Source organism: Camelus dromedarius, chromosome 10 (assembly GCF_036321535.1).
Source record: "Camelus dromedarius isolate mCamDro1 chromosome 10, mCamDro1.pat, whole genome shotgun sequence".
NCBI classification, from domain to species: Eukaryota; Metazoa; Chordata; class Mammalia; order Artiodactyla; family Camelidae; genus Camelus; species Camelus dromedarius.
The window spans coordinates 78,431,632-78,459,548 of NC_087445.1; the positions used below are offsets into that span (position 1 = coordinate 78,431,632).

Here is a 27,917-nt window from a genome sequence, read left to right on the forward strand (position 1 = left end):
CCTCACCAGGCTCGTGCCAGCTCCCTTGGAGAAAAGTCTGAGCTGCTCCTTCGCTCAGTGATTTGTGGATTTGTGACAAGACCATGCTACCAGGCCCAAGCCTCCCTGCTGCAGTGCCAGGGCCTTGCAGACTGCTGCTTGGGCAGCTGAGCTACTTTGCAGGGCACTGTGAGGACCCAGGGTGCCAGGCAGTGACCCTGCACATCCCACTTGCCATGGCCTGGGGCCTACCTTCCTGGAAGGGTGTAAGGGAGGGGGCTGGTACCCTAGGCCCTGCTGGGACCGACCAGCACTTCGAGGTGCTGACTCACCCTCTGGGTCAGTACTGCAATCCCCACAAGGCAGCTGCAGACCTTTCTGAGGGGACGTGAAGATGAATCTCTATGCCAGCATGTTGCTTGTCCCAAGGATTTCACCCACCCATTAGGTATACCGTACTACACTGTCCACCGCAGTCTGCCACGGTGCTGTGGTGTTATGGATTATATGGTGAAGCAGGGAACACGTCCTCTCCAGAGGGAAATAAATTGCCAAGCATTGCCCCCACCCAACACCCTCGGGCTGTGTAGCAAAGGAGGGTAAGAAGCTCACTGAGAAAGCCAGAATCTACATAAGCCCCAGTGGCCATGGCAAGGGAGACTGTCCAGGGCAGACCCAAGAGCATAATTCATTATTTTTAAGTTATTATGAAGATATACCAAAAATGTACTGTTTTTAAAATGATTGATTAAAGGTGTGACTACATGTAATTTAACTGTTTCTCCTTTACGAGTTCTCCCACTCCCCAAACTAAAATCAAGGAGAGGTAAAAGCATTTGTCCACCCAGGTGTCCTGATCCGTGGCTGCCCAGAGGGCTGGGCGCCGCCCTCGTTTCCACGCAGCTCTGTGCGCTCCTGGGGCCAAGGCACCAAGGTGATGGGCGCGGCGCCAGCGTCATCTCCACAACAAGCGGCTGCCGGGCAGGGCAGGGCCCTCGCCCAGCCCTGCCCTCCTCTCCCCACCCGCGCCCACCTCTCCCCTCCTCCACCCCCCTCCCCCGCTCGGAGGATAGGCCCCGCACGCTCCCTCACCTGCCCGCGACGGGAGCGGGCGTGCGGATCAAGGAGGGGAGCAGGGGGCAGCGAGGCTTCCGCCACCCTGCGGAGAGGGCCTCGACTCCACCGACACGCCCGCCCCGGCGCCGCCGCCCCTTGGCCCCTGAGCCCTGTGCGTTCCTGCTGTGAACGGCCCCGCACCCCTCCACGGCTCGGACACCCCGCAAAGTGCGCCGCGCAGCCCTCGAGAAGGCGCACGGCGGGGACCGGGTCTGCGCGCTCGCCCACGGGGAACGGCCCCGCCTGCCTTTCCCGGCCCTCGGGCCGGCCCTCCCTCCTCCGCTGCCCGGCCCCCGCCCGCGCCCAGAGCCTACGGCCCCGCCCGCGCGGGTCCCCAAGGCACTGCGGCGGTTACCAGGACGCTGGCCCCGCGCAGCCAATAGCACCAGCCTGTCGGCGTGCCCTCCGAAACCAGCCAATGAAAGGACAAATCAATCATTTGAAACACCCAATGGACAGAGCACCGCAAAGCGAGGGGGGATTTTGATTGGGAGAGCAAAGGCCGCTGCTGTCCAATCAAGAGCAAAAGGCTTCGGAAGGGCGGGCGTTAGGCGGCTCGATTGACAGGGCTGGAGCCAGTCAAACGAGGCCGCTTACCAGCCTCACTCTGGCAGCCCAATACGAGGGTGGCGGGGGCGGGCCCGGTGGGTATATAAGCACCGGCGGTGCGTCGGTTGTAGCACTCTGCGCGCCAGCTCGTAGGCCTTCGCCTCCGACTTTCTGCCTCCGCTGCCACCCACGCCGCCGCCGCCGCCATGAGGGAGATCGTGCACCTGCAGGCAGGCCAGTGCGGCAACCAGATCGGCGCCAAGGTGAGCGGGGGTGTCGGGGCCCGCGGGGTCCTCCGGGCGGGGCAGGTGGGCGGGCGGGCGGCGGGAAAGATGGCGGCAGTGAGCGGGCGGCGCCCCCGCATTGCGGCCCCGCACCGCGCCGCGGCCCGGGTCGGGGCGGGGGCGGCGGCGCGGGCCCGCGGGGATGGCCGGGCGGCGGCGGGGGAGGGGAGGGCCGCGCCGTCCGGGGCGGGGCCGGCTCCGGGCACCTCCGGTGTGACTCAGCCCCGGCCCCGGCCCGCCCGCGTCTCCCGCAGTTTTGGGAGGTGATCAGCGACGAGCATGGCATCGATCCTACCGGCACCTACCATGGGGACAGCGATCTGCAGCTGGAGCGGATCAACGTGTACTACAACGAGGCCACCGGTGAGACCCCCGCCCCTTCGCGCCCCCTGCCGCCCCGCGGCCCTCCCCTCGCTGACTGACGCTCTCCCGCTCTCCAGGTGGCAAGTACGTGCCCCGAGCTGTGCTCGTGGATCTGGAGCCCGGCACCATGGACTCTGTGCGCTCGGGGCCCTTCGGGCAGATTTTCAGGCCGGACAACTTCGTCTTCGGTGAGCCGCGGATGGGGATGGGTGGCGGCTTGATAGGACGACTCAAAGGTCAAGGGGTGCCAAGGTCGCCACCTTAAGGACCGCAGAGCCGAGGTCCTGATCCACTCTGTCCCCCCTGTCCCCCCCACCCACCCCGTCAGCAGCTATGCTCCAGGACGCTCTTCTCCCTTCTCGAGTCACTCAATCCCCTCGCCTAAAGCGGCTTTAGGGGGAAGGCCCAGCTGTCCGCACACAGGGGAGGAGCAGACAGATGTAATCTTCCTGCAGTGAAGGCCGAGTTGGAGCCGGTGGCAGCTCATCTGCTCTTGGGAATGGGCCGAGGCTTCCCAGGGGAGCCACTGGGCTGATGGTTCAGCTGTTTTAGCTTGACCGCTTGCTTTTTAGTGGGGTAGGATGCTGCCTTACCAGTTTGGGGGCCTGTCTGTTCTACTTGCAGGGTGAGTTCTGTGTGTCACCTCACCTTGTGTTATTTGGCCTTTTTGGCACGGGTGACCGCATGCTCGGCCAAGGAGTGACCAGTTGCCCTCTTTTGCAGGTCAGAGTGGTGCCGGGAACAACTGGGCTAAGGGGCACTACACAGAAGGGGCGGAGCTTGTTGACTCCGTGCTGGATGTTGTGAGGAAGGAGGCGGAGAGCTGTGACTGCCTGCAGGGCTTCCAGCTGACCCACTCCCTGGGTGGGGGGACTGGGTCCGGGATGGGGACCCTCCTCATCAGCAAGATCCGAGAGGAGTACCCCGACCGCATCATGAACACCTTCAGCGTGGTGCCCTCACCCAAGGTGTCAGACACCGTGGTGGAGCCCTACAACGCCACCCTGTCAGTCCACCAACTCGTAGAAAACACAGATGAGACCTATTGCATAGATAACGAGGCCCTGTATGACATCTGCTTCCGCACCCTGAAGCTGACTACGCCTACCTACGGTGACCTCAACCACCTGGTGTCAGCCACCATGAGTGGGGTCACCACCTGCCTGCGCTTCCCGGGCCAGCTCAATGCTGACCTGCGAAAGCTGGCTGTCAACATGGTCCCTTTCCCCCGCCTGCATTTCTTCATGCCCGGCTTTGCCCCGCTGACCAGCCGGGGTAGCCAACAGTACCGGGCACTGACAGTGCCTGAGCTCACCCAGCAGATGTTCGATGCCAAGAACATGATGGCCGCCTGTGACCCGCGCCACGGCCGCTACCTGACCGTGGCCGCCGTCTTCCGGGGCCGCATGTCCATGAAGGAGGTGGACGAGCAGATGCTGAACGTGCAGAACAAGAACAGCAGCTACTTCGTGGAGTGGATCCCCAACAACGTGAAGACAGCCGTGTGCGACATCCCGCCTCGGGGGCTCAAGATGTCCGCCACCTTCATTGGCAACAGCACAGCCATCCAGGAGCTGTTCAAGCGCATCTCCGAGCAGTTCACGGCCATGTTCCGGCGCAAGGCCTTCCTGCACTGGTACACGGGCGAGGGCATGGACGAGATGGAGTTCACCGAGGCCGAGAGCAACATGAACGACCTGGTGTCCGAGTACCAACAGTACCAGGACGCCACGGCCGAGGAGGAGGGCGAGTTTGAGGAGGAGGCAGAGGAGGAGGTGGCCTAAAGCTGTCTGGTAGCCGGTAAAGCGTGGAAGCCGTGTGAACTCTTTATTCACTCACAACCTGTTCTCTGATAGCCTTGTCTCCTTGTGTGTGTATTTGTTCTTCCTGTCTTGACATCACATGCTGTACAGACACCACCATTAAAGCGTTTTCATAGTGTCTGGCGTCGCCTCTCCAGCTCCTTCTGATAGGCCCTGCGGGTGCTGTTGCCAAATGTCAGCGCGTAGTTGTCCTGCATGGCTGCAGGGGGTGGGGCCGCAGCTGAGCCAGGCTGCAGGGTGCTCAGGGGAGCGTGCGGGTGGCTGCTAAAGGGCTTAGCACAGCCTGTGAACATGCAGGTGCCTTGGGATTTGGAGCTGCCCCACGCACCTGCCTCCTGATGGCGGGCCCAGCCTGTGCACGGTAAACCTGGGGGGTCCCCACGGTCTGGAGGTGGCTGACCTCTGTCTAGGACTCAGTGTTAGGAGTAGTCCTACCCCAAGGGGACCCTGTGGTCACCTGGCTGGCCATGGACCTTTGATGCAGCATAGGTAAGGGGGCCCAGCCACCACCCCTCCCCGAAGTGGCCATCACCATGACCTTGTCTGGGTGGTGGATGAGAAGCCCACGGTACTCACATGGAATGAACCCCATGTAGAAAGGTATCAGGCCCTGGCTGCTGTAGACGGTGGTGCTGGGCCAGTGCATTCTGGGCAGCCTCTCCCCCAGAGTGCAGATGGGATTTCTGAACAGGAACTGGGGAAAGAGGCATGTGCTGCTGTGTGCTGCCTTTCCCAGCTGGTAACCAGTGAGTAGTGTTCTGGTGGGTGTAAGGAGTTGGGCTTGGTCAGAAGGATGGGGAGGGCAGTCTCTTTGGGCCTGGCAGAGCCACCCTTCCAGGGGGTTCCTCTGGAAAGCCTCCTGAGCTCTGTCTCTGTACCTGCCCGCTCAGAGGCATGGAGACTGCCACGCAAGCTGGGCTGAACCCTGGGGAGCAGGCCCAGGGATGATGTCCACAAGCCTACCTGGTTCTTGTCGAATTCGTCCATAGCCTGTGTGACTCCATCACGGTAATTCATCCCCGTCACCCAGGCAAGCCGCGGGACAAAGCCAGCATATCCTGGGGGAGGAGGTGTTCAGGGTCCCGCCCTGTTGCCCGTCTTCCCCTGGGCACACGCACCTGCTTCCAGGGGTGTCAGGGAGCTCTGCCTGGACCCCTCTCCCTTCCCGAACGTTGCTGACTGAGGGAATGGGCCGCAGGAGCTCCCCTGGGGAGCTGGAAGGGCCTCCCAGCAGCCCTCCTCACTTGTTCTCCTGGTCCTGCCTGGGCCCCCGGCACCCACCTGATATGGCCTTGCGTTGGATCAGATTGGGGTGGTCCAGCTGGGGCAGCCTGTGGAACCTGCCCACGTCCAGTGTCTCCTCCTGGTGGGCTGGGGGTGGATACTCGTCCCTCCTGCAGTGGTAGAGCTGGAATGGGGAGGGGCAGGTCACCGCCCCAGCCCCACCTAGGCCTGGCTAGGGTGAGGCTCTATCTCAGTGCACCTCCCAATTACCTGGTACTGCCCGGGCGCCTCTTGGGCAGGAGTGGTGCTCTTCCAGCCCTCTTCCTCCAGTGCTAGCCGCAGGCCTGGGTGTCCAAAGTCTCTGGAGTCCCCCTTCCTGCCCGGCGGGCATGGCAGGTAGGGCGGGTAAGGCATGATGCCTGCAGGCAGTGGGACTTGCCTGGATACATTTTCTACCCCCAGTGACCCCTGGGCATCCACTTCATGGGGTGAGAACCGGCCCAGGATCTCAAAGTTCTTGTAGAGCTTCAGACCTGTACGGACAGGTTCGCTGTGAGCGAGTGGGCAGGAGGGCGGCCCGGGAGGGGCAGGGCCCGGGTGCGGGCGGCTTACCGGTGTAGTCGGGGACATAGGGCTCGGTCAGTTCACGGCAGGGCATCCAAGGCGGCTTGGACTTGCCGAAGTCCTCGATGAACTTGGGCTTGGCTGTGGGGGACAGCACGGAGCAGGGGCTCTTTCGCACACTGGGGTCCGTGAGCAGCCGTGCCGTGGTGCGCCCGTAGGTATTCCCCACCTGGTAGCGCAGCTGCGGATAGAAGCCCGCGTAGCTGTGGAGGGAGAGGGGGAGCAGGGCCCCTGGGAGCAGGTCCCTGGATCCAGTGTGCTGGCCAGAGCAAGATACTCGACCTCACCTGCAGAATGGGGGTCACAGTAGCACTTGCCTCCTGGGGCTCCTGAGGCTTGAACAGCAGCACACGCTGAGCACCAGGAACGGGCCTGGCCCCCAGGAAGGGAGCCCGGCTGTCATCACCACTATTGGGGCGCCATCTCCCCAGCACCCAGCCATCTTCCAACAACGAGGGGCTTAAAGATGAGAGGATGGGCTGTTCTGCCCGCTCAAAGCATTGCAGGGATGGTGATAGGGTCTGAGTCTGGGGCTGAGGCACATGGGGCTGACTGTACACGTGCTGGTCCCACCAGGGAGGCCTGGAGGGCATTTGGCCCAGAGGCAGAGGCTGGTGGGCGGGCTGCTGGTGGAAGTTGAGTGTCATTAAGTATCAGGGCTAAGCCCGAGGGGCGGCCAGTGAGGGGGGGGGTGGCACCCAAGGGGTGTGAATTGTTTTCTTTCTAAAAATGACTCAAGTGAGTGCAGGTCTGTCAGTTTGCGAGACTAGCAAGGCTGAGACGTGAAAGTAAGAGGCTCTTCGGTGTCACCTCCCCCAGGAGTTGGGCCCAGTTTCTTCCTGGCCTTTTCCTTTCACGTGGATCTGGCTGTGTGCCGGGGCGGGCACATGCTGTGGGCCAGGCCCACGCTGGATGTGAGGGACACCTAGCGACGCAGCCTGGCGCCTGTGCCGTCAGTTTACTGGGCGCTTATCTCGTCTTTAAAATGCAGGGCCCTCCACGACGCCAGAGCCCAGCATTGACAGCCAGACTCCTGCTATCGGGCCGTCCCCAGTTTCTGCTCTTGACAGACAGCCTGGCTCCCTGGTACGGGCAGGAGAGGGGGCCTGGGCCCTTCACACCTGCTCCAGGCCCCGGCCTCGGCCTCACCCCCACTCACCGGCCTCCCAGGTCCACAGGCCGGCTCCTGCTCAAGCTCCCCACCTTCTGGTCTCAGCTCCCCGGAGACCAGCTCTGGGGCTCCCCTCACAGCCGGCCTTGAGCCTTTAGGCCCCAGCCCTGCTGCCCCATCCTTGGCGACCCCAGCCTTGCTCCAGCGTTCTGGGGCTTACCCAGGGATATAGTGAGGTTCTGGCGAGAAGAGGCTGTGTTTCTGCATGGCTGTCATCTTGCCTCAGCTCTGCCTTGGCTGGCTCCAGCCCCTCTCCTGCCCCGGCCTGTGCGGCTGGCTCCTCCCAGAGAGGAGTCCCCGTTGCCTGGCAACCATTGTGAAGAGGCCCTGCATTGTTGGGCAGCACCTGAGCCAGGCCCCTTCCTAAACCCTGTGAGCACTCCCATTTCACGGCTGGGACAGTGAGGCCCAGACAGGGCACAGGCTGGGGACATGGCACACTGAGGACCTACATCTTGGAAAATTAGAACTGTAGTTGCATCTGAGTCGGCCCTGCAAGGAAGCCAGGGGCAGGGCTGGGCCTGGAGCTCTGGACTCTTACTACCCATGGGAGGGCAAGAGCCAACTGGAAAACAGCCCTTGTCCCACCCTAAGCCCCTCCTCAGATGAGAGAACCTGGAAGCTTGGGAGGCACTGTCACAAGTCTCAGCAGTGAGGTTCCTGAGCTAGAGAGCTGCCGGGACCCTGTCCTGGAGGTCTTTCCCCTGGAGCTGGGCTCTATTTTCCATTTTAAACAAACTCTCGATTTTTCTTTCCATCTTCCTTCCTTCCTTCCTCCTTCCCTCCCTCCCTCCCTCTTTCTTTCTTTCTCCTTTTTTTTTTTTTTTTTTTTGTATAGGGAGGACCATAAAAACGAAGAAAAATGTCATAAAGGAAAAGATCAGCAGGTTCAAGTACACGTCAAAACACAGCTTAAACCACCCTGCACAGCAGATGACAGCCTGGGCAAAAAGTCTGCAACAAATGTTATGTGCAGATATGATATCAGTAGAAACAACCTTATAAAACAAACATATGAAAAATTAACACCCCAACAGGAAAATGCACATGTAGCGTGAAAGTCTTAAGGAAGAGCCCCGTCAGCGAACATACGGACATAAGGCTGAGCCTCAGTCAAATAAACACTGATGAGGTGTGGATGTGGGCGATTTCTAATGCTCCATGCCAGCGTGAAAACCACCTGTAATTTGGGACTCAGGTCAAGTGCATCCAAGACCACACGTGCTTTGATCCACTGCTTCCACTCAACGTGTCCAGCCGAGGAGATGATCCACATTTAGCTGGAGACGGATGTGCGTGTCATCTAGGGAGAAATCCAGCTACTCATGTCCAGTGACAGGCTGGGAGCCCCTCACCCTGATAAAATGTGTGTTTCCTCAAACAAGTCTCTATCAGTCTGTCCATCCTGAGGCCAGACAGGTTCAGTGTGGATGGAAAGGTCTGGAGAAGAGACAGGGGTGCGAAGGATGAGACGTTCTTGGCCGGGCCCTGCCTGGGAGGGGCTGGCAGGCTGGTCAGTTCTGGAGGGCACCACGAGGGCCCCGGTGCCCAGGTGGACTCTCACTCGCTCAGCCTCGTTGTTCCTTTGCACTTCAGCCCTAGCAGCGCCAACTGTTGATGATGCCTCCCAGCCTCTGTGCCCCGAGAAGACAGGCCGCCACGCCTCCGCCATGCCTGGGCTGCCTCTGGGGTCAGCTCAGGCCACTCAGACCCACCCTCTGTTGGTTTGCTTTTTCCAGGGCTGGGTTTCCAGCAGGGGCTCCTCCTCCTCTGGGGAGTCTCCAGGGACTGCTCCACCAACCCCTCTCCCACCTTCTGCTGGCCTTGCATGGCTAGGCATCCCACAGCACCTGCTGCCTTCTCCACCCCCTGCCAGGGCCTCAGTCCTCCCAGAAGCCCTAAGAGAGTGGACCCCAGCCCCCGAGGAGACCCAGTCCAGGAGTGGGGAAGGGCGAGGACAAGAATGGGGGAGGGGAAGAAAGGAGGCCAAGCCAGGGGTCACAGGGTCACGTTGGGGAGCCTCTGGCAAGGCTGATCCCAGGGCAACCCACCTGGGAGGTCGGGGGAGGGGCCCCGCCAGGGCTGGACAATGCTGCTCCCCCAGGCAACAGGGCGTTGGCAGGACCAGCCAGTGAGGTCACAGAGCCATGTGACATTTCTGGGGAAGGGAGCCAGAGACCCTGACAATGAATTTTGACCAGAAGTCTGTGAAATTCCTGGCAAATTTTTACATCAATGGAGGCAAACACTGGACCCACGGCCCCCTGAGGCAGAAGCCCCTTGTGCCTTCCCCGTAACTTCCCAGGGTGCTTGGTGGGCTGGGGGGTCAGCCCGAATGGGGTGGCCATCAGGCTGGGTGGATGGTGGCTGGCTGTCTCTCTTGCAGACCCAATGCTGCTGTGCTCTTGTCGGGCCTGGAGCAGGAGCCAGGGGCCACCTTGGATGAGATGCGTCCCCTAGGGATACAGGAATTCCCGGCAGGCCTCAGGATGCAAACAGGCCCCCTCCAGGATCCCATCTGCACCCAGAGCCTGAGGGAGCTGTGTGAGTGAGGGTTCCTGCTCCCCCAACCCCCCCCAACCCCCGACTGGTCTGGGGAGGCAGGCAAGGGTAGGCAGGGCTGGGGGGCTGCTCCCTAGGAGGACCCAGGCACAGAGCTTGCTTCCTGCCAGTGCTGGAGCGACGCCCCCCCATCATGATTGACCTGGACGTCCCTGGCCCCACCAAGTACCAGGTGCCAGATGCTTCAATCCGAGAGTCCTCCCCACACCCCCACTTCAGCATCGGCCGCAAGCACCCTACTCACGGTGCGTGTCCACTCCATGCGCCCTCCCCCACACCCCGCCCTGACCCCTCGCCCCAGGGGTGGCACCCTTGCCACCAGCCTCCCCTAGTGATGCTGTCCCCTCTGCAGAAGGCAGCAGCCGCAGGGCGTGGCAGACGGTGTGGTTCCAGAGCGAAAGCCCCTTCACACTGAAAGCCAACTTTAACCGAGAGGAAAAGGTTGGGGGCTGGCCTGGCAGGTCCTAGGGCGGCAGGGGCAGGTCCTCTGAGGGCGGGCCTGCGGCAACTTCTCCCTGCAGTGGCCATCACCCGCTGACTACCAGCAGCCCAGCCTGCATGCCTGCCGGGCCTCCAGCTTTGGGGGCCGCCCTGCCTCAAGGACACCCGAGGCCCGAGCCCACCTGAGGATGCTGCCCCAGCCCCCACTTCAGGCCCTTCTGCCAGCCCCGGCTGGCAAGACCGGCCCCAGCCCCAACACCTATGACATCCTGCCCGGGTGCCGCCTGAAGAGTCCATGCCCGCCAGCTTTCTCCATGAGCCGTTCACCGCTGCTTGCCTCCTGTGTCAGCTCCTGTAAGGAGGCAGGGGGCTGGGGTTCGATGGGGTCGGGCTGGGCCCTGGGAAAGCAGGGACCCGTGGCATGGCGGGCTCCCACCGTCTCTCTCTGCAGCGTGCACCCCTGGCCCGGCTGCCTACCATGTGGAGGACTGCTACAACTCACGCTTCCCCTCCGTGCCCGGAGTGCTCATCCAAGGCGTGCGAAGACCCAAGCGCCATGACACTGGCCCCTTCTGCGCCATATAGAGCCGCCACCCCAGTGATCACGAGACCCCTGCCTCCCTGGGGGCCTGATCAGGCCTTCCTCTGGAACTCAGTGTCCACAGCCTGGCCTTCTGACCCTCTGGGTACCCCCAACCCCCTTCTGACCAGTTGACCCTTCTGTGGGCTGTGGATGAGGAAGCCCAGCCTGAAGCCCCCCACCTGCCCACCCCCTTGCTATGTAGGGATGCTGTTCGTTCTTCCGAATCACACTATATCTTGGCCACTGTCCCTTGCCCAGTGAGCTGTCCTGCTACTGACCTATCATGTCTGGCTTTCCTTGGCCACGGGTCTCCCTTAACTTCCCCTTCAGTGCCCTCTCTCTAGGGTGGCTGGGGTGGCAACCTGAGACTTCCTGGTCTGGGACAGGATGGGAGGGGCCTTGTGGGCAGTGCAGGACACTCTTACCTAGCCGTGCCACCCATGGGAGAGGCCTAGCTGCCAATCTACCCAACAGTCAGGCTGCTTGCTGATTCGAGGAACTGACCGTTGGGGTGGAGATGGGGGGGCGGGTGGACAGACTCCCTGAGTTGCCACCTTGAGGTCAACCTGCCCAGCCACGAGGTAGGGCCCAGAGGACCAGCTCATTAGGGCCTGGCCCCTCTTCTCCCAGCACTTGCCCAAAGACCCTGTGATTCATCCAGGGCCATACAGGCCAAGCTGCAGGCAGTTGACTCCCCGGGACTTTACCCACTGGGGCCTTGCCCCTGCCCACAGCAGCAGCCTTATCACCATTGACCTGCCCTCCCACCCAGGGGCTGGCCCCAAGACTGCCTCCATGCAGGGGCCTCCCCTGCAGCTTGTGGTGGCTCCTATCACTGCATCAAATTCTCCAGGCGTCCTCCCTGTGCCACCCCAGCCCCGGGCCAGGCCCCCTCCTCTGCCTCCTCTGCCAGAGCTCAACCCCTTCAAAAAGGACTGCAAGAGCTTTTCCCATGGTGTTGGCATCATCCCTTTCTGCAGGGAAGCCAGGGACAAGGGAGTCTAAGCGCCGTGCACCTGTGACCTCCTCTGGGGCTGAGCCAGCTGGGGGTTGAGTCCCAGCACTCCCAGAAATCAGAGCAGTGGGACTGCAGACTATTGTCACTGGGCCCTGAGCCGACCAGCTTGGCCAGCGGGCAACAGAGACAGAGCTGTGGAAGCTCTGGCCTTAGGAGTTTGGCCCAGGGTAGGGGGACCAGGAGCCTTGCTCCCAGTTGCACCACCAGCAACCCCTAAGGCTCAAAGCCAGGAGTGGGAGCAGCAGGAAGGATGGAGCAATCCCGGAGGAAGGAGGGCCTCCTGGAGAAAGCAGTGGAGGAATGGGTTTTCAAGGATGAGCTACTTTACCGGGAAGCAGAAAGGGAATTTCTAGCAGAACAAACCTCAGAAGCCAAGGCACTTGAAAGGGGAGAGGGTGTAATGTTTGCTGTGGCCAGGCTTGCAGGGGACACAGGGCTGGTGGGATGGAAGTAGGTGAGATGGAGGGAGGGAGAGCTGCAGAGACCTGAGCCTCGAGGGGCGGGAGGGGTGGTCCAAGGACTCGCACACTTGGCGATGGGGAGCCCACAGAGAGTACAGAGCAGGCAGTGCCCACCGCCCCTATAGGAGCTCGTTGCACTGCAAAGGACAAAGCAGGGACCTACAGGATCCTACCCTCCTGCTCCCGCCCACCCGGGTTCTCCGCCAAACGAGAGGCACAGGTCGGAGGCCGCGGCTGCCGTGAGGCTGGGCGTGGCCGCGCAGGAGGGCGTGGCCCGGCGTGCGGGGCGGGGTTTCGTCGACGGCCTGTGCGACATCCCGGCGCCGTCTTGGCGCTCGGCCTCTGCCAGGCGCCGGCCCGGCGCAGCTCCCGGGAGCCTCTGCGCGGCGGCGGCGGCGGCGGCGGCGGCGGCGGCGGCGGCGGCGGCGGCGGCGGCGTTGTTGTTTCCGTGGAGCCGGCTGGCGGGCGGACCCGGCTGTGCGGGGCGGAAGTGGGCTGCTGCGGTCCGAGCGGAGCCGCGCTGCGGCCGGGACCAGGCCGAGCTGGAGGGCGCCGGGGAGCGGAGCTCGGGCGGACCACGAGGCCCGGGCGAGCGGGCAGCTGGGGGCCCTGCGGCGCCGGTGGAGCGCGGAGGGGATGGGGCGCCGAGTCGGGGGGGGGCCGGGGCCTCGGCCATGTTCGCGGGGCTGCAGGACCTGGGCGTGGCCAACGGCGAGGACCTGAAGGAGACGCTGACCAACTGCACGGAGCCGCTCAAGGCCATCGAGCAGTTCCAGGTGGAGCCGGGTGGAGGGGCCGGCCGTCTTGGCGTGAGTCCGGCGCGGGGCGGGGTCGTGAGGAATGGGCAGATTTCTCTCCGTCCTGGTAGCGCATCTGTTCCCCGGGATGGAGGAACCAGGTGTCCTGAGCTAGGACCCCGTCGACGGGCATCTGAGTGGTTTCCAGTTTTTGCAGTTAAAACCAGCGCTGCTGGGAACAGCGGGGACGTTCCTTGCACCTGCCTCCTTGTGTACTCAGGGCATCCACGTGCTTGGCCAGAGGTGGCTGCCTCCGAGGTTTCTCTTGTCGCGGGAGGAAGCCAAGTCGACCTCACATTGACCCTTTGCTTCCTCAGACAGAGAATGGCGTGTTGCTGCCCTCCCTGCAGTCCGCCTTGCCCTTCTTGGACCTGCACGGGACCCCCCGGCTGGAGTTCCACCAGTCTGTGTTTGACGAGCTGCGGGACAAGCTGCTGGAGCGGGTGTCAGCCATTGCTTCAGAGGGGAAGGCTGAAGAAAGGTAAGTGGGCAGGTAAGATGTGCAGCCCCTTACCAGCTTGGGGTCTACATCAGCAGGACTCACTGTCCCCGTGGCTACACATACCCTACTCAAGAAGGGCCTCTCCCCTAATTGTTCCTCCTGAGGACGTCATCTGTCTGGGGACAGGCAGGCAGCTGCGATGACTTGGTCCTGTGCTAGTCCCTCAGGAGTGCGAGTCTTTCCAGGTACAAGAAACTGGAAGACCTTCTGGAGAAGAGCTTTTCTTTGGTGAAGATGCCATCCCTGCAGCCAGTGGTGATGTGCGTCATGAAACACTTGCCTAAGGTAAAGGCCCTCCCAACCCGGGGCCTCCCTGCATGGCGCTTGCTTGGTGGAGGTCAAGCACACGCTTAGCTGGGCGTCTGCTTGGGACGGGGAGGTTCTCTGAGCTGGCCGCCCGAGGAGGGGTAGCCTCAGAGCGTGTTCTCTGTGCTCACTTCTCCCGGAGGAGCCTCGCAGAGCCTGGAGCTTGGCACGTGGAGTCCTTTCTGGGAAAAAGCTGTGTGGTCAGCGTGGCTGCTCTACCTGCTGGGGCCTGAGGGGCCAGCCACAGGTGTCCCTGTTGGTGGGGCTGGGCTGAATGAGGTCTCTGCTGTGGGGCACTGAGGGCTTTTGACTCGTCTTGAGGGGGACCCTGGTGGCAGGCACTGCTCACAGGTGGCCTGTGGGGTCGTGTAGGTTCCTGAGAAGAAGTTGAAGCTGGTGATGGCGGACAAGGATCTGTACCGGGCCTGCGCTGTGGAGGTGAAGCGGCAGATCTGGCAAGACAACCAGGCACTCTTTGGTGACGAGGTCTCCCCGCTGCTGAAGCAGTACATCGTGGAGAAGGAGAGTGCTCTCTTCAGCACGGAGCTCTCTGTCCTGCACAACTTCTTCAGTCCTTCCCCCAAGACCAGGCGCCAGGGCGAGGTGAGGCCCCCGGGGACTGTGTGTTGGGGGTGGGCTTCCTCCACCCCTGGAAGGGTGGGCTCTGACCTGTGGCTGCAGGAGGGGCTTGTGAAGTCCCGCCCACTACCCTGCAGGTCTTGGTATCCTTATGTACTTCTGTACTCCACTGCCCACCAGGCCTTTTTGGTTAAGGTCTCTGGAATTGTCTGTTCTTGCGTTTGAGTCATTCCTTCTTCAACACGTGTCTCTTGAGCGCTGACCCACTGCCACAGGTGTCTGGACCCTTCAGTAACCCAAGGTCAGGGCGCCTGCCCGGGTACTTGCAGTCTGGTGTCACGTGTGGGTCTCGGAGCTCCAGCGGTGGAGCAGGGTGGGCCAGGTAGGGGTGGTGTCTTGGGGTTTGAGGAAGAAGGGCCCGGTTGGGGGGTGTTGTGAGCAGAGGCGTTGAGGTGGGCAGGTGAGGGTGTCTGGGGAGGGGGCCGGGGGAGGTGGAGGTCTGGAGGCCACTGTGGACACTCTGACTTTTCCTGGTGAAGTGGGGGTCCCTGGCTTGGTTCCAGGATGCCCCTCAACCCAGGAGGAGGCAATGGCAAGAGTCCAGACGTGGGCCGAGCAGCATTTGCTGTTCTGCTGTGGCCTCTCACAGTCAGCCTTCCCACCCAGGGTCTCCTGTGCGGGTGGTGCGAGGTGGGCTCTGACCCAGGGTCTTCTCAGGTGTTGGGCCAGTGGTTGCAGCACCACTTCCTGATCAGGCCGCTGAGTGTGTCTGAGCCCTTCCTGCTTGCCTTCCCCTTGTCTCAGGGTTGTGGGATTTGGCCCTGCCCCTGCTTCACTCTCCCCTCCAGGCCAAGGTCCCTCTTGGGGGCTGGGTCCTTCCTTCGGTAGGGGTTGGGGAGGGAGCAGTGGCAGGGGTGGGTCGGCTGCGGGGCCCTGGTCCTCTGCCTGAGCTTCGCACCCTCCTGTCGGATGTGAGGCGAGCCCGGCGGGTCAGGCTGGTGCATTCCTGTCGTCGGTGTTAGAGGTGCTGGGACTCGGTGCCTGGACTCGGGTTGTGCTCTGAGCTGCTCTGCTCGTCGGGGTTCCTGAGGCCTGCTTGTGGGTCCTCAGCAGGGGTCCTCCAGGTGGGCTGCTGACTGCTCCCCTCGTTATGTCCAGCCTATTGGGCCTCCTTAGTGTCTCACCCTGTGCATCTGCACGGCCGCTGAGCCCCGAGGGGAGCCCCTCCTGTGGGCTGCTGCAGCGTGGCAGGAGCTACCCAAGAGGGGCGGGGTGTGGTGCTGGAGGCGGGCCGGGGGCCTGAGAGGAGGCAGGCGTGGGTGGCCACAGCTGGGCCTCACCTGGTGGCACTGCACATGCTCGTTGACCGAATTTCCCCATCGTCGACCTCGTGGTGGGGTCGGCCCCCTGGGCAGCTATGCTGGGGATCTGGGGGCCTGCTGTGGAGTTCACCTCCATGAAGACCAGGGATGCCCCACCCCCGTGGGCCAGTGTCCTGTCAGAGGGGAGCCTTAGCACCAGACATGTAGTGGGACGAGGCGGGCTGGGTTGTCTCCCCACAGGTGGTGCAGAAGCTGACGCAGATGGTGGGCAAGAACGTGAAGCTGTACGACATGGTGCTGCAGTTCCTGCGCACCCTCTTTCTGCGCACACGCAACGTGCACTACTGCACCCTGCGGGCCGAGCTGCTCATGTCCCTGCACGACCTGGATGTCGGCGACATCTGCTCCGTGGACCCCTGCCACAAGGTGGGGGCCTGCCTGCCCCTCTCCCTCGGACACTACGGTCCTAGCACCTGGGCTCTGACCGCTGCCTGCCTGGCCACCTGCCTGCACCGACCCCTCCACTGCCTCTGCCCACCTGCGGTGTCCTCTGAGCGCCTGACCCGGAGCCAGCTGCCCTACGTCTCCCTCCCTCGCCCGCTCCCCCTCTGCCTCCACTCCAGCCAGGGCAGGCCCTGCGGCCGCTCCTGGACCCTTGCTCTGCCTCCTGTGGTCTTTCCGGGGCCTCTGGCCTTTCCCTGCCCCAGGGCCCCCGGGGCTGCTCACCAGCGAGCTCCATGTTCCAGGAGCAGGGCTTTCTGCACTGCCCTTGTCCCAACATGGACACAGTGGGGCCAGAGGTGGTGTCACTCTGAGACCGCACTGCCCTTCCCCACAGTGGGGTCCCTGGAGAGGCCCTTAGAACAAAACATGTATCTTGCTTCTTTCTTGTACCGCCTGACCTGTAGGGATTCAGGCCCTGGGCCAGTTTCCTTTGTGCCACCCTTTCCTGGTGCAGGCCGGGCCTGGGCCACGTGAAGGGGTGGGTCCCGAGGCTTCCTCAAGGCTCAGGCAGCGGTGGCACCTGGGCGAGGAGGTGAGGGTGAGTGCTGCCTGGAGGCCACGGTCTCCGGCACGTCCTGACTGCGCTTTCTCTCCACAGTTCACCTGGTGCCTGGACGCTTGCATCCGAGAGCGGTTCGTGGACAGCAAGAGGGCCCGAGAGCTGCAGGGGTTTCTTGACGGGGTGAAGAAGGGACAGGAGCAAGTCCTGGGGTAAGGGTTGGCCTGGTGTGGTGTCCCAGCCCCCCAGGGTCCTGTCCACAGGCTTCCGGTCGAGAATGCTGTGTCTGCAGTCGGGAGTGGGCTGTTTCTTCTGGCATGTCTTTAGGAAAACCGCCTGAGGGACGTGGCTGCTGGGGTCGAGGCTGTTGCGGTCTCGGGCAAGCTGAGTGCCTGGGCTGGGGCTCCGGTATCTGCAGTGATGTGGGGCTGCCTGCGGGCTGAGGGGCGGGTCCTCCGGGGGCCCGGCTCCCAGACGGCCCTCCCCGAGTGGGCTCTGCTTGGCCCGTCTCCGACTGCTTCTCCCTGGAGTCGTCCATGAGGGCACCTGGCTGAGTCTGTGGAGCCAGGTCACGTTCCCCAGACAAAACGGGACCTCAGGGTTTAAAAGCACGTCTGACTTCCAGCTTCCCGAGTCAGCTGAGGGCTGCGAGCCGTTTGAAAGCAGCCTGGGGTCAGGTGGCTTAGTCCGCGTGGGAGGGCCGTCTCCCCGGGTCGGGGCTCCCCTTGCTCACGCCGGGTTCATCCTCACAGGGACCTGTCCATGATCCTGTGTGACCCCTTTGCCATCAACACCCTGTCCCTGAGCACCGTCAGGCACCTGCAGGAGCTGGTCGGCCAGGAGACGCTGCCCAGGGTGAGTGCCCCGCTGGCTGCACCCCGGCTCTGGTGGATGTGGGTGCGAACCCCAGGCATCCAGGTCTGCGCTGGCCTGGGTGGGCACACGTCTGACCAGCAGAGGGCAGGTGGAGCCTGTGAGAGAGCGGAAGTCCCGGGTAAGGGAGGCTCAGGTGAGCGCTTGCTGAGGCCCGTGTCCCTGCAGGACAGCCCTGACCTGCTGCTGCTGCTTCGGCTGCTGGCGCTGGGCCAGGGGGCGTGGGACATGATCGACAGCCAGGTCTTCAAGGAGCCCAGACTGGTAACAGGACCAGCGGGGGTCCTTCCTGCTGCCTTCTCAGCCCCACCGGCAGCGGAAGAGGAGGAGGAGGAGGAGGAGGGTGGCGCTTGCGGGGGCTGGGAAGGAGGCCCTGCCCCCAGGCCCACACCGGGGTAGGGGCAGGCAGGCCGATGGAGGAAGGGGGCGAGGCCCAGGGACGGTGCAGGACAGAGCTCTCTGGCCTCCGCCCCAGGAGGTGGAGCTCATCACCAGGTTCTTGCCCACGCTGATGTCCTTCGTGGTGGACGACCACACCTTCAACGTGGATCAGAAGCTCCCGGCTGAGGAGAAAGCTCCGGTCACATACCCAAACACGCTCCCAGAGAGTTTCACTAAGTACGGGCTCCGGGCGCCACTGGGCGGGGGGGTGGCAGTGGTGCTCCCCAGGGCTGACAGGTGTGGGGTGGGGGGCAGGTTCCTGCAGGAGCAGCGCATGGCCTGCGAGGTGGGGCTGTACTACGTGCTGCACATCACTAAGCAGAGGAACAAGAACGCGCTCCTCCGCCTGCTGCCGGGGCTGGGTGAGTCTGCGGGGCTCGGGGCGTCTGCGGGGTTCCGGGAGTCTGTGGGCAGCGCCTTCGTCCTGCCTGCCCTCTGCCCACTGCCTGCCTCCCGCGCTAGGTCTTTGTCCCCGGTGCTTATTCGGGTACAAAAGCGGCAGGAACTCAGCGGTGCCCTTCCACAGGCACCCTCTTCTCATCACAGTCCACATTTGTGGAAGAGCCACCATAACCTTTTCCTAACTGGTGAGGGGGGTGGAGTCCCTCAAGTCCTCAGACAATCGAGAGAGCCCCGCCAGCAAGGTGGTGAGGAGGCCGCTTCCCTGGGAACCTCTGGCCGAGCCGGGTGGGGGCAGAGGTGTTGCCACACGCTAGGAGGAAGAGGGAGGGGTCTGAGTGGATCCCTTCAAGAGTCAGCTGCAGGTTGAGTCGGGGTAGGAGCTTCTGGGAGCACCCAGCCTGCCCGCCACACAGCAGGTCCAGGGCCTCCTCACAGATTTTCTCTGGGATGTTGTGGCTTTTTTTTGCGTAAAGGTCTCACGCGTTACTTGCTAAGGGTGCTTCTGAATCATCAATGTGTCTGACGGTGGTGCACGTGCTGTTTCCTGACTTACCTGTGTGGAGGATGCTGTATTTGTGGGTGTTAATTTGCCCAGCCGCCATCTAACTGAACAACACGAACTTATTCTTGTGGTGCTGGAGGTCAGAAGTCTGCAAGGACTCTCCCAGGGCTAAAGTCAAGGTGCGGGCAGGCTGGCTTCTCCTGGAGACTCCAGGGAGGGTCCCGTTTCCCTGTCTCCTCCAGCCTCCCGCTTCTCCCGTCCTCGGGTCTCTCTCTGACTCTGGCCCTCCCACCTCCTCACCCAAGGCCCCTGCGCGGCCTGGGGGCCCAGCCGGGCTGTGCAGGACTGGCCCCCGCCCTCCTGCTTAGGTGGCGCGTTCGCAGGCTCTGGGTCAGGCGTGGGCGCCTCTCTGGCTAGAGCGTGTCTGTTTTTGGAGGCTTCCGGGGGTGCAGTCGAAAGGAACCTTGATTTGCCTCATCCTTCCTATTCGGTTTCAAATGTTTGCACACGTCTTGTTGAATTGTGTCCGTGGGAACGGGGTGTCCTGTGAGAGGAGCATCGGTGTCCACCAGGCACGCGCTGCCGCCGGCGGGCTGGGCTGCAGGTCTCCGCATTCAGGGAGGGCGCTCTTGTTTCTCTGTGTTATTAGTACATTCTGGGAAGGACAGGTGTCAGGCTTTACATTCTCTTCATTTTTTGTCTTTATTTTGGGGATTTTGGGTAAAGTCAGAAGTAAAGAGCACGGGGCAGCGAGGCCCAGTGCCCATCGCCCACCTCTGTGGGGTCCACAGATGCCACCGTCCCCTCGGTGATGGCCCCAGCCGGCATCTCGACTAAAGATGGATGCTCTAACCTACCACGACCGCGGCTGAGCTTATTCTGGGTCTAGGTTCCGGAGGTGGCCATGCTCCCAGGACTGTCATAGCATCTTTGTGCAGATGGCTTGTTCAAATCAGGGTTCAGACGAGGGCCCCCTCCACCTTGCTTCTCCTGGCTGCCTCGGGTCTCTCGCGGTCTGTAGGGCTACTTGGGGTTTGTTGGCTGAACCGGGGCATTTGTTCTCCAGGCGGGACTTTGGTGGTGGCATCCCTTGGTGACTGTGAGGCCAGCCAGGACTGGCCAGCTAAGCGGTGGGGCACACCCCGTGGTGCCGCGGCCCCGCCCGGCGTTGGGTGCACTGTGGGCTCAGGGGACGTCTCAGATCCTTGGTCAGAGTCCCCTGTTGGCGGTTCTGTAGCAGCTGCCACAGCCACCTGCCTGGGTGTGTGTGCCCACACGGCCTGCCGGCTGTGCACACAGGCAGCCCTGTCCCTGGTGACCAGTGCGACTCCTCAGTAGTTACTCTGGCTATCTCTTTTGAGTTTTGATGGTGCAGATTCAAAAAAGAAGGCCCATCTTTCTCTGTTCTCTCCTCTCAACCAGCACGGGCGGCGGTCTGGTGGGCTTGCTGGGCCGGCCCACAGCACTTCTCTGTTTTTCTGTAATTACTGGTCTGCTCAGGTTTCCCTCTGCTGGAGGCCACTCAGTCCTCGGTCCCCTGGCCACAGGGCAGGGCTGTGTGTGATGGGATCTCACGCCCTCCCCCACCCCCGTGCTGTCGCCCTGCACCACTGCTGGCGCCCAGGCCCATGTCCGCCCCCCCATCCTCAGAAGCTGGTGCTGCTTTGCCATCTTGTCACGATTCCCAGGGCCCGGGCCGGGCGCGGTGTGTGGATGGCAGGCCGGGCTGGGCCGACGCCTGCCATGTTTGCAGTGGAGACCTTTGGTGACCTGGCGTTCAGTGACATCTTTTTGCATCTGCTCACGGGGAACCTGGCGCTGCTGGCTGACGAATTCGCCCTGGAGGACTTCTGCAGCAGCCTCTTCGACGGCTTCCTCCTCACCGCCTCCCCGAGGTACCGTCCTCTTGATTCACATCCATGGCAGCCAGGGCGGTGGGGTCAGAGTGCCAGGCACGGTTGGGGAGGGTGGGTGGTTCTGTGAGCACCTGCAGCCCAGCCCCGCACGGCCTCTTCCAGGAAAGAGAACGTGCAGCGGCACGTGCTGAGGCTCCTCATCCACCTGCACCACCGGGTGGCCCCGTCCAAGCTGGAAGCCCTGCAGAAGGCGCTGGAGCCCACGGGCCAGGTGAGTGCCCCTCTCCAGCCCGCACCCCTGTTGCTGGCCCGACCCTGCCCATGTGTGTGTCATCTGGGCGCATGCACCAAGCGGCCTGGGCGGCCCCAGAACCCTGCGCTTTTCCTACAGAGCGGAGAGGCGGTGAAGGAACTTTATTCCCAGCTCGGTGAGAAGCTGGAGCAGCTGGACCATCGGAAGCCTAGCCCAGCCCAGGCCCCAGAGGCCCCAGCCCTGGAGCTACCTCTCCCCACCGTGTCTGCCCCAGCTGTGCTCTGAGGCTCCGCCTGGGGCTGCTCAGGGGTGGGTGGGGCCCCTGGACCAGTGAGAGCCAGGACCCGGCTCTCCTAGAGGCAGAGGACGGTTCACAGCACAGTGGGTGGGCTGAGCTAGACCCCCGGGGCCGTCCTGTGGGCAGGGCACCCCTGCTCTGCGCCTCAGCCTCTCCTAGAACTGGGTCCCAGGAAGTGTGTGCCTTCTGTGTGACTGTGACCTGTGTCCCTGCTGCTGTGAGCCCCTGGCCGGCTCCGTGGTGCCGCAGGCCCTGCTCTGTGTCTGCCACACCCCACCTGGCCCTGGGCATCCGAGCCACGGGAGCTTCTGTTTTTTCCTGCCTTGCGGTGTGGTTTCTGCTGTTGCTGGTCAGACAAGGGCAATAGTTGAAATTAGAAAAAAGCCACCCGTTTTCCAAGGGGAGAGGGCAGGGTCCCAGGCCAGAGGCGGTGAAGGCGGGCAGTGAAGGCGGGTGGGCAGGGTTGACACAGATCGACAGGATCATGTGGTTGCTGGCCAGGTGCCACAGGTGAAGTCCAGCCCTGCCCTCTTGCAGGAGCGCCTCCCCGGTGACAACCCCGTGTAGCAGGCATGGCAGAGGGAGGCCCCACCCTGCTGCGCTGGGCTTGCTCCTTCTTGCTCGGCTGCAGGGTCTCGGCTGTTGCACATAGTGAGACTTTTACTTACGTAAATAAAAGGCATTTTGGTAAATCCACAGTGAGCTGTTTACATGCATGCCCGAGGCTGGCAGCAGTGCAGGCTGGGTGGCCGCTCTCCTGGCTTTTCTGTCTTTGTGGGCACCGTCAGGATGCCCAGCCCTGCCCAGGACAGCAGCCGTGGGTGGTGAGGCTTGGGCCTGGCTGCACTTGGGGCCACGAGACTGGACTCATTTGGCGCTGGGTGGGCCCTAGCTCCCATCGTCAGTGGTGACAATACTGGAGGTCAGGCTGCGTGGAGGTCACCGTGACCTTGACAGGCACAGCTCTGCAGGTGGAAGGACAGAAGGAGGGAATGATTGGAGACCCCGGTAGAGACGAAGACTGGGGAAAGTAGGGACCTGGGGGCATGGGTGTTGGGGGCCACAGGAACCGGTATGGGAGAAACACGTTTGTGTTTGGTGGCAATGACCCAGTGAGTGAAAAGTAGACAGGGTGGTGGGGTGGCTGGAGTGTCACGGAGTGGGTGGGAGCAGGCGGTGCCAGGGCCCACGGGGCTTCCCGGGAGCAGGGAAGGCAGATCTGGGGGTACAGACGCTGAAGGTCCCCTTCCAGCTGCTGCTTTTTTCCTCTAGGAAGCAGGGAGCCAGGTCCCAGGCTGGGGGGCAGGACTGGGTGGAGCCGGGGCCAAGGAGAGAGGACAAGGAAGGAACTTGGCTGTGGGAGGAGCGAGTGAGTGGATGGACAGGGACCCGCGTGACCCACCTGAGGCTCACAGTCGGGACAAAGACCAGTCAGTGCAGCCAGGCTCCTCCAGCCCAGATGAAGGGAACAGGGACTGGAGGCCCCAGTGGGTGGGGGCTTGTTGGGTGGAGGGTATGAGCTGCAAGGATGGGGTGGGGGCTTCAGTCATGGGCAACGGAGAGCCCTGGGAGGGACGGGGGTAGGAGGCAGCTGAGCCCAGGGGCCCTGGGAGGCTGTGAGGTGGGAATCCTGAGACCAGACAGCGACCCCAGCAGCCGTGGGGAAATGAGGGAGGTCTGGTCTGAGGAAGAGAGCGACCACGCTGGGGATTCGGTAAGGGGAGGGGCCTGTGTGTGGTGGGGGAACCTGTCCACCTCCAGGCCAGCAGTTTGGGAGCCTTGGAGCCCCAATGGGCTGTTGGGGTTGGCAGTGTGGGCAGCGAGGTGAAGAGGCTACAGAGAAGAAGTTGAAGACGTGGACCTGAATTCGGGGCTGGGGCTGGATCACGGGGCCCGCGCTGGATGAGGGTGTGACGGGAGGCCCCCCAGAGTAGAGCATGGGGTGGGTGGGATTAGTCCTTCAGCAGGGAGAGGTGGGGTCCTGGGGCCCCCTTCACCGCTGGAGACGGGGGAGAAAGCACAGAGGAGGCAAGGCCTCAGCACAGACCTCAGGTTCACCCTTGACCCCACTGAGGGTAGGCCCTCCGAGGAAGGACTTTTTTGACTACTGCTACACCCTGCGTACAAGCCCCCTCTTCCCCGCAGCGATGGGGCTCTGGACCCTAGAGGGTTCGGCAGAAGCAACTGCTGATCAATCAGAGCTAGGACTGATCCCCCGTCCCCAACCCCAGCAATGCCTTCAAGGTCCCCCCTGGGGTCTGCCCTGTGTCAGAAGACATGGACATTATAGGAAGCTTGAGAGCCATGGGGCACCAGCAGGGGCCTGGACAGATGTTTTTCTGTCCTGGTCCCTGGAAGGCCTGGGTATGGGCTGAAAGCACCTCCAGGCTACTGGGGGATGAGGTATTCATAAGTGCCTGCACAGTGAAGGGCAGCGAGTCCCAGGGAGCCAGGCCCCCAGCTGGAGAGGAGGATGCAGAGAAGCAGTGGTTTCTGTGTGGTGATCCTGCCCCAGGGCAGTGGGCAGATGGACAGACAGGAACTCCCACGTGCCGACAAGAAGCCATGAATTCTATATTTTGGGGAGCACAGGCACCCCCGAGCCCATGACCATTTGCCTGATGTGGGTCATGCAGGGAGGTGGAGGAAAGCTGAGAGAGAGGAGAGAGATTCGCTGGGCAGAGGGACTCCTGTGGGCAAAGGTGTGGAGGATGAAGCATAGGGATGCCAGGAGGATGGGGGCCACGGGCAGGGTAGAATCTGGGGGGTACTCAGGACTGCCAGCACCAGCGGGACAGTTGGGCACAGAGCCGGGACTGATTTGGGGGCATTACTGGCTGGCAGACCTGCTCTTTGGTGAGAGGCTTCCAGGTTGGGCCGGAGGGAGAGGAGCTGAGGGTCAATCAAGCAGGCAGGAATGGCAGTGGGGGCAGGGCCACAGGAAGCTGGTGGCGGGGAAGGGTCCAGACCCTCCATCTGCAAACTCTTGGCCCAAGTTCTTTCCAAATTTGCACTCCCGCCAGGGCCCTGGGCCACACGAGGGGGTCCTTCCCAAGTTCCAGAGCTTCTGTCCCAGTGTGGGCTGCCTGTCCTTGGGGGGCTCGAGGCTGGGGTACAGAGGAAGAGAAAGGGGGAGATGGGGCCGATGGAGCCCCAGGCCCTGGTAGAAAAGGAGAAGGAAATAAGCCCCACTCTGTGGGCCCCCAGGGTGGGGTGTGGAAAGGGGGAACAGGGAGGGTTGGGGGAACCCCCAGCTGCGGAGAACCCCACCTGCCCTCTTTGCGCTTGCTGCCAGTCAACCTGCACACCTAGCCCCACCTCTTCTCCGTGGACTCCGTGGGGAGTCAGGTGAAGGAGATACCCTGGGAGGTGGGGGTCCGTGCAGGGTACACTGGGGTGCAAGGGCACATGGGATCCTAGGGGAGGCGAGGCCCTCAGCCTCACAGGGTGTCCTGGGCCTGGACTGAGCCTGGAGGACTGGGAGGGCTGCAGGGCAGAGGGTAGGTGACCCATGGCCGTGGCCAGGGGACCTGGGAGAGCCCGTCAGGCCTCCCCCTCTGGCGCCTCCGTCCAGCCTAAGTCCCGCCCGTGCCGCACCCCTGACTCACTTCCTTTGCACAGAAGCGGAAACCTCCCCAGAGCTTCCTCCGCTCCGGACGCTCCCCAGGGACCCGCAGGTGTCGCTACCCCTCCAAGCTTGAGCTGACCCAGTGAGGCTCCTGACCCCACCTCGACCCTCACCAGGAAGCCTGGACATTCTGCTTCCTGAGTGGCAGGGCCCGGTGTCTGGTGTGGGCAGGGGGCTGCCCTGCGGGGCTGGGGGCCAGCAAGAGCCTGGCCTGACCTGACGCAGCTGCAGGTACGGGGGTGTCAGGGGCCGGGGCATCCATTGCACCTTTCTCCAGCTGTCTCCTCACTAGCTTTATCCTTCGTCCGGATCTTACCTTTCTGTCCGTCTTTTCACCCCACCCCCACCCGTCTCTCAGGGGCTCCCTGTCACCCTCTCCATTAGTGTGTTCACTGGAGGGATGTGGGGAGGATCCTAATTTGGGGGCTGGAAGCCTGGGCTCAGCTTGGGGTCAGGGCTAGAGCCCATTCTCAAAAGCGTAAGTTCCAGCCAGAACGCCCCCCCACCCCCAAGTGTTCGTGGGTGCTTGGGCCTCTGCTTCCCCTGACCCCCTTCTAGGGAGGCCGAAGTCCCCTGGCGCCCGGCAGTCGGAGCTGCGGCGAGGGGCGGGGTCTGGCTTTGACCCTGCTTCACCCCTGATAGGCGCCCGGTTGGTACCGACTCCTCCTCCAGGAAGTCAGGGCGGCCGCCCGAGAAGATGCGCACCCCCTTCCCCCAGTCACTTCCTCAAGGCCCCAGGCTGTTTATGGGAGGACCCGAACAATTTGCATTGGGGCCCCGCGGGGAGCGGCTTCCTGGTCAAGGGGGCGAGCCTCCAGCCCAGCGAGGCGGGGACCAGGCCCTGGCCTGGGGGCAGTGGGCTGCACTCCGGGGGGCCTCCCCGCGGGATGAGACCACGGGAAAGGATCCCAGTCGGCCATGCGAAAGTCTGGAGACCCTCCCCGTCTTCTCGTTGCAGGAAGGAATACCTGCATGCCGAGCGCCACCCGTGCGCAATGGACCGCGGCCAGCCCAGCCCGGAGCCCCCGGACGCGGTCCCCGGCGTCCCCGGCCCAAGCGTGATAGCGCCGGTGCGCGCCGTGGTCCGCCTGCGACGCCGCGTGTGCCTCCTGCGCAAGCGGCGCCTCCCACCGCCGGGCGTGGGGCCGGGCTACGTGCCCGGGGCGCCGCGCGCGAACCTGGACCAGCCTCAGTTCTTCACCTTCGACAGCCCAGCGGAGCTGCCCTCGAAGGCGCCGCGAAAGAGGCGCCGGCGCAGCCGCGTGGTGCTCTACCCCGAGACCTCGCGCAAGTACCGGCCGCACGCGGAAAGCCGGAGCCGCGCACAGCGCTGCCTGCTGTTGCTCGTGGCCATCGTGGGCTTCCAGGTTCTCAACGCCATCGAGAACCTGGACGATAATGCGCTGCGCTATGACCTCGACGGGCTGGAGAAGGCGCTACAGCGCGCCGTGTTCGGCCAGCCGGCGGCTGTGGGGCGCATCGTGGCGCTGCTGCGGGACTACCTGGCCACGCACGTGCACAGCCGCCCGCTGCTTCTGGCGCTGCACGGGCCCAGCGGCGTGGGCAAGAGCCACGTGGGCCGCCTCCTGGCGCGCCACTTCCGTGCGGTGCTCGAGGACGGCGCGCTCGTGCTGCAGTACCACGCGCGGCACCACTGCCCCCAGCGCCGCGCAGCGCAGGACTGCCGCGAGGAGCTGGCGCGGCGCGTGGCCGACGTGGTGGCGCGGGCCGAGGCAGAGGAGAAGACCCCGCTCCTGGTGCTGGACGAGGTGGAGTTCCTGCCGCCGGCGCTGCTGGACGAGCTGCATGGCTTCCTGCAGCCGCAGCGGTCGCACCACTTCCACAACGCTATCTACGTGCTTCTCAGCGGTGCCGGTGGCGCGGAGGTCACGCGCTTCGTACTGCAGAACGCGTCCCGCGCGCTGGCGCTGCGCCAAGACGGCGCCCACGGTGCCCAGGCCGCAGCGGCGGCGGCCCAGGCGGAGGAGGAGCTGCGCGCCGGCCTGCGGGCACTCCTGGTCCGCGAGCACCCGCTGTGGCAGGCCGCAGCCATCGTGCCCTTCCTGCTGCTGGACAAGCGAGATGTGGTCAACTGCTTCCGGGATGAGATGGCCGGGGAGGGCTTCTTTCCGGACCAGGCCCGGGCCGAGCTCCTGGCCGCGCAACTCAGCTACCACCGCGTCGCTGGACGCGAGTTCGCCGTTACCGGCTGCAAGCAGGTGGTGGCCACGGTGAACCTCTTGTAGCCCAGGCGCAGCTGGACGCAGTGGACGCCGGCAGGCACGACGGGGCGTGGCAGTAGGAGGGAGGGGACCCTATGGATTTGCCCTAGGCTTCTGAGGCCCCTAATAAATCTGTCCATGGCCCCTGGCTGGTTACACTGGGACCTGGGGAGGCTGGTGGGCTGGGTCAACTCTGAGCTCCTTCCAGTTCCAACCCCCTACAGCCCCAGGGGGCCACCTGCCGGTTCAGCCCCACTGTCCCACATCGCAAGCACTCTAGCAGGTGGGCAGCCTTTCCCCACGATACAGAGGATGGGTGACCACAGAGGGGGTGCAGACGCCAGGGTCACACAGCTGGTTCCCTGCAGCACTGATGTGGTCATGCAGCGGCAGCCAACACACACACCTACTCACAGGGTCATAGCCCAACCTTCCGCACACGTGCTCACCCTGGGGGCCTAAAGTCTCAGATGCTTCTCCACCGCAAGCATCATGGGGGATCTGCCTGGATTTCTCACAGCCTCAGGCAAAGGGATAGGTGAGGGCTCCACCCAATGAGCTGATCCAGTGGGATCCTGACTCCTCTGGAAGGGGGCCTCTCAGGGTGGCAGCAGCAGGAGATGGGTCCAAGTTGGGGGCCCTGACCACCAATTTGCTCCAAGGTGCTGAACTGGAGGGGCGGCATCTGAGTAGGGATCCTGGAGACTCAACTGCAGGGAAGCAGAACCCTGGCCG

The 27,917-nt window shown here is 63.3% G+C and overlaps 5 protein-coding genes across 7 annotated transcripts; 4 read left to right on the forward strand and 1 right to left on the reverse strand.

The window, feature by feature from the left end:
- The first annotated feature begins 1,770 nt into the window (after nucleotides 1-1,770).
- TUBB4B (tubulin beta 4B class IVb) lies at nucleotides 1,771-4,232 on the forward strand. Its single transcript, XM_031451012.2, has 4 exons — nucleotides 1,771-1,907; nucleotides 2,183-2,291; nucleotides 2,369-2,479; nucleotides 3,015-4,232. Exons 1-4 carry the CDS (start codon nucleotides 1,851-1,853, stop codon nucleotides 4,073-4,075), a joined length of 1,338 nt encoding a protein of 445 aa, XP_031306872.2. The 5' UTR covers nucleotides 1,771-1,850; the 3' UTR covers nucleotides 4,076-4,232.
- CIMIP2A (ciliary microtubule inner protein 2A) lies at nucleotides 4,085-7,406 on the reverse strand. The gene is made up of 7 exons (XM_010998888.3): nucleotides 7,294-7,406; nucleotides 5,951-6,165; nucleotides 5,609-5,871; nucleotides 5,396-5,522; nucleotides 5,078-5,172; nucleotides 4,691-4,808; nucleotides 4,085-4,313 (listed from the first exon to the last, which is right to left on the reverse strand). The coding sequence occupies exons 1-7, from the start codon at nucleotides 7,347-7,349 to the stop codon at nucleotides 4,225-4,227; spliced, it is 963 nt and encodes a 320-aa protein (XP_010997190.3). The 5' UTR covers nucleotides 7,350-7,406; the 3' UTR covers nucleotides 4,085-4,224.
- A 1,913-nt stretch (nucleotides 7,407-9,319) lies between these two features.
- On the forward strand, nucleotides 9,320-10,721 carry STPG3 (sperm-tail PG-rich repeat containing 3). Of its 2 annotated transcripts, none has more exons than XM_031451015.2 (6): nucleotides 9,320-9,426; nucleotides 9,520-9,677; nucleotides 9,806-9,940; nucleotides 10,048-10,136; nucleotides 10,217-10,490; nucleotides 10,588-10,721. In XM_031451015.2, exons 1-6 carry the CDS (start codon nucleotides 9,320-9,322, stop codon nucleotides 10,719-10,721), a joined length of 897 nt encoding a protein of 298 aa, XP_031306875.1. The 2 variants fall into 2 exon arrangements, with proteins under 2 accessions (XP_031306875.1, XP_031306876.1); XM_031451016.2 differs by having other exon boundaries at nucleotides 10,349-10,490.
- A 1,908-nt stretch (nucleotides 10,722-12,629) lies between these two features.
- Nucleotides 12,630-22,024, forward strand: NELFB (negative elongation factor complex member B). Of its 2 annotated transcripts, none has more exons than XM_031451020.2 (13): nucleotides 12,630-13,007; nucleotides 13,313-13,476; nucleotides 13,683-13,782; nucleotides 14,176-14,406; nucleotides 15,945-16,130; nucleotides 16,807-16,919; nucleotides 17,460-17,562; nucleotides 17,749-17,844; nucleotides 18,056-18,198; nucleotides 18,277-18,383; nucleotides 20,679-20,820; nucleotides 20,944-21,052; nucleotides 21,173-22,024. In XM_031451020.2, the coding sequence occupies exons 1-13, from the start codon at nucleotides 12,873-12,875 to the stop codon at nucleotides 21,317-21,319; spliced, it is 1,776 nt and encodes a 591-aa protein (XP_031306880.1). In that variant the 5' UTR covers nucleotides 12,630-12,872; the 3' UTR covers nucleotides 21,320-22,024. The 2 variants fall into 2 exon arrangements, with proteins under 2 accessions (XP_031306880.1, XP_031306881.1); XM_031451021.2 differs by having other exon boundaries at nucleotides 12,631-12,974.
- A 2,761-nt stretch (nucleotides 22,025-24,785) lies between these two features.
- On the forward strand, nucleotides 24,786-27,326 carry TOR4A (torsin family 4 member A). Its single transcript, XM_010998885.3, has 2 exons — nucleotides 24,786-25,191; nucleotides 25,919-27,326. The coding sequence occupies exon 2, from the start codon at nucleotides 25,956-25,958 to the stop codon at nucleotides 27,204-27,206; it is 1,251 nt and encodes a 416-aa protein (XP_010997187.3). The 5' UTR covers nucleotides 24,786-25,191; nucleotides 25,919-25,955; the 3' UTR covers nucleotides 27,207-27,326.
- The last annotated feature ends 591 nt before the right edge of the window (nucleotides 27,327-27,917 follow it).

Excerpts from the sequence above, each read along its gene's own strand:
- TUBB4B (XM_031451012.2), top strand. The coding sequence starts at position 1,851 with ATGAGGGAGATCGTGCACCTGCAGGCAGGCCAGTGCGGCAACCAGATC. Across the intron at positions 1,908-2,182 it reads GCAACCAGATCGGCGCCAAG|TTTTGGGAGGTGATCAGCGA; the intron begins GTGAGCGGGGGT and ends CGTCTCCCGCAG. Across the intron at positions 2,480-3,014 it reads GCCGGACAACTTCGTCTTCG|GTCAGAGTGGTGCCGGGAAC; the intron begins GTGAGCCGCGGA and ends CCTCTTTTGCAG.
- STPG3 (XM_031451015.2), top strand. The coding sequence starts at position 9,320 with ATGAATTTTGACCAGAAGTCTGTGAAATTCCTGGCAAATTTTTACATC. Across the intron at positions 9,678-9,805 it reads CCAGAGCCTGAGGGAGCTGT|TGCTGGAGCGACGCCCCCCC; the intron begins GTGAGTGAGGGT and ends GCTTCCTGCCAG. Across the intron at positions 10,137-10,216 it reads ACTTTAACCGAGAGGAAAAG|TGGCCATCACCCGCTGACTA; the intron begins GTTGGGGGCTGG and ends TTCTCCCTGCAG.
- CIMIP2A (XM_010998888.3), bottom strand. The coding sequence starts at position 7,349 with ATGACAGCCATGCAGAAACACAGCCTCTTCTCGCCAGAACCTCACTAT. Across the intron at positions 5,872-5,950 it reads CTATGTCCCCGACTACACCG|GTCTGAAGCTCTACAAGAAC; the intron begins GTAAGCCGCCCG and ends CTGTCCGTACAG. Across the intron at positions 5,523-5,608 it reads AGGCGCCCGGGCAGTACCAG|CTCTACCACTGCAGGAGGGA; the intron begins GTAATTGGGAGG and ends TCCCCATTCCAG.
- TOR4A (XM_010998885.3), top strand. The coding sequence starts at position 25,956 with ATGGACCGCGGCCAGCCCAGCCCGGAGCCCCCGGACGCGGTCCCCGGC.
- NELFB (XM_031451020.2), top strand. The coding sequence starts at position 12,873 with ATGTTCGCGGGGCTGCAGGACCTGGGCGTGGCCAACGGCGAGGACCTG. Across the intron at positions 13,783-14,175 it reads TCATGAAACACTTGCCTAAG|GTTCCTGAGAAGAAGTTGAA; the intron begins GTAAAGGCCCTC and ends GGGGTCGTGTAG. Across the intron at positions 17,563-17,748 it reads GCCAGGAGACGCTGCCCAGG|GACAGCCCTGACCTGCTGCT; the intron begins GTGAGTGCCCCG and ends GTGTCCCTGCAG.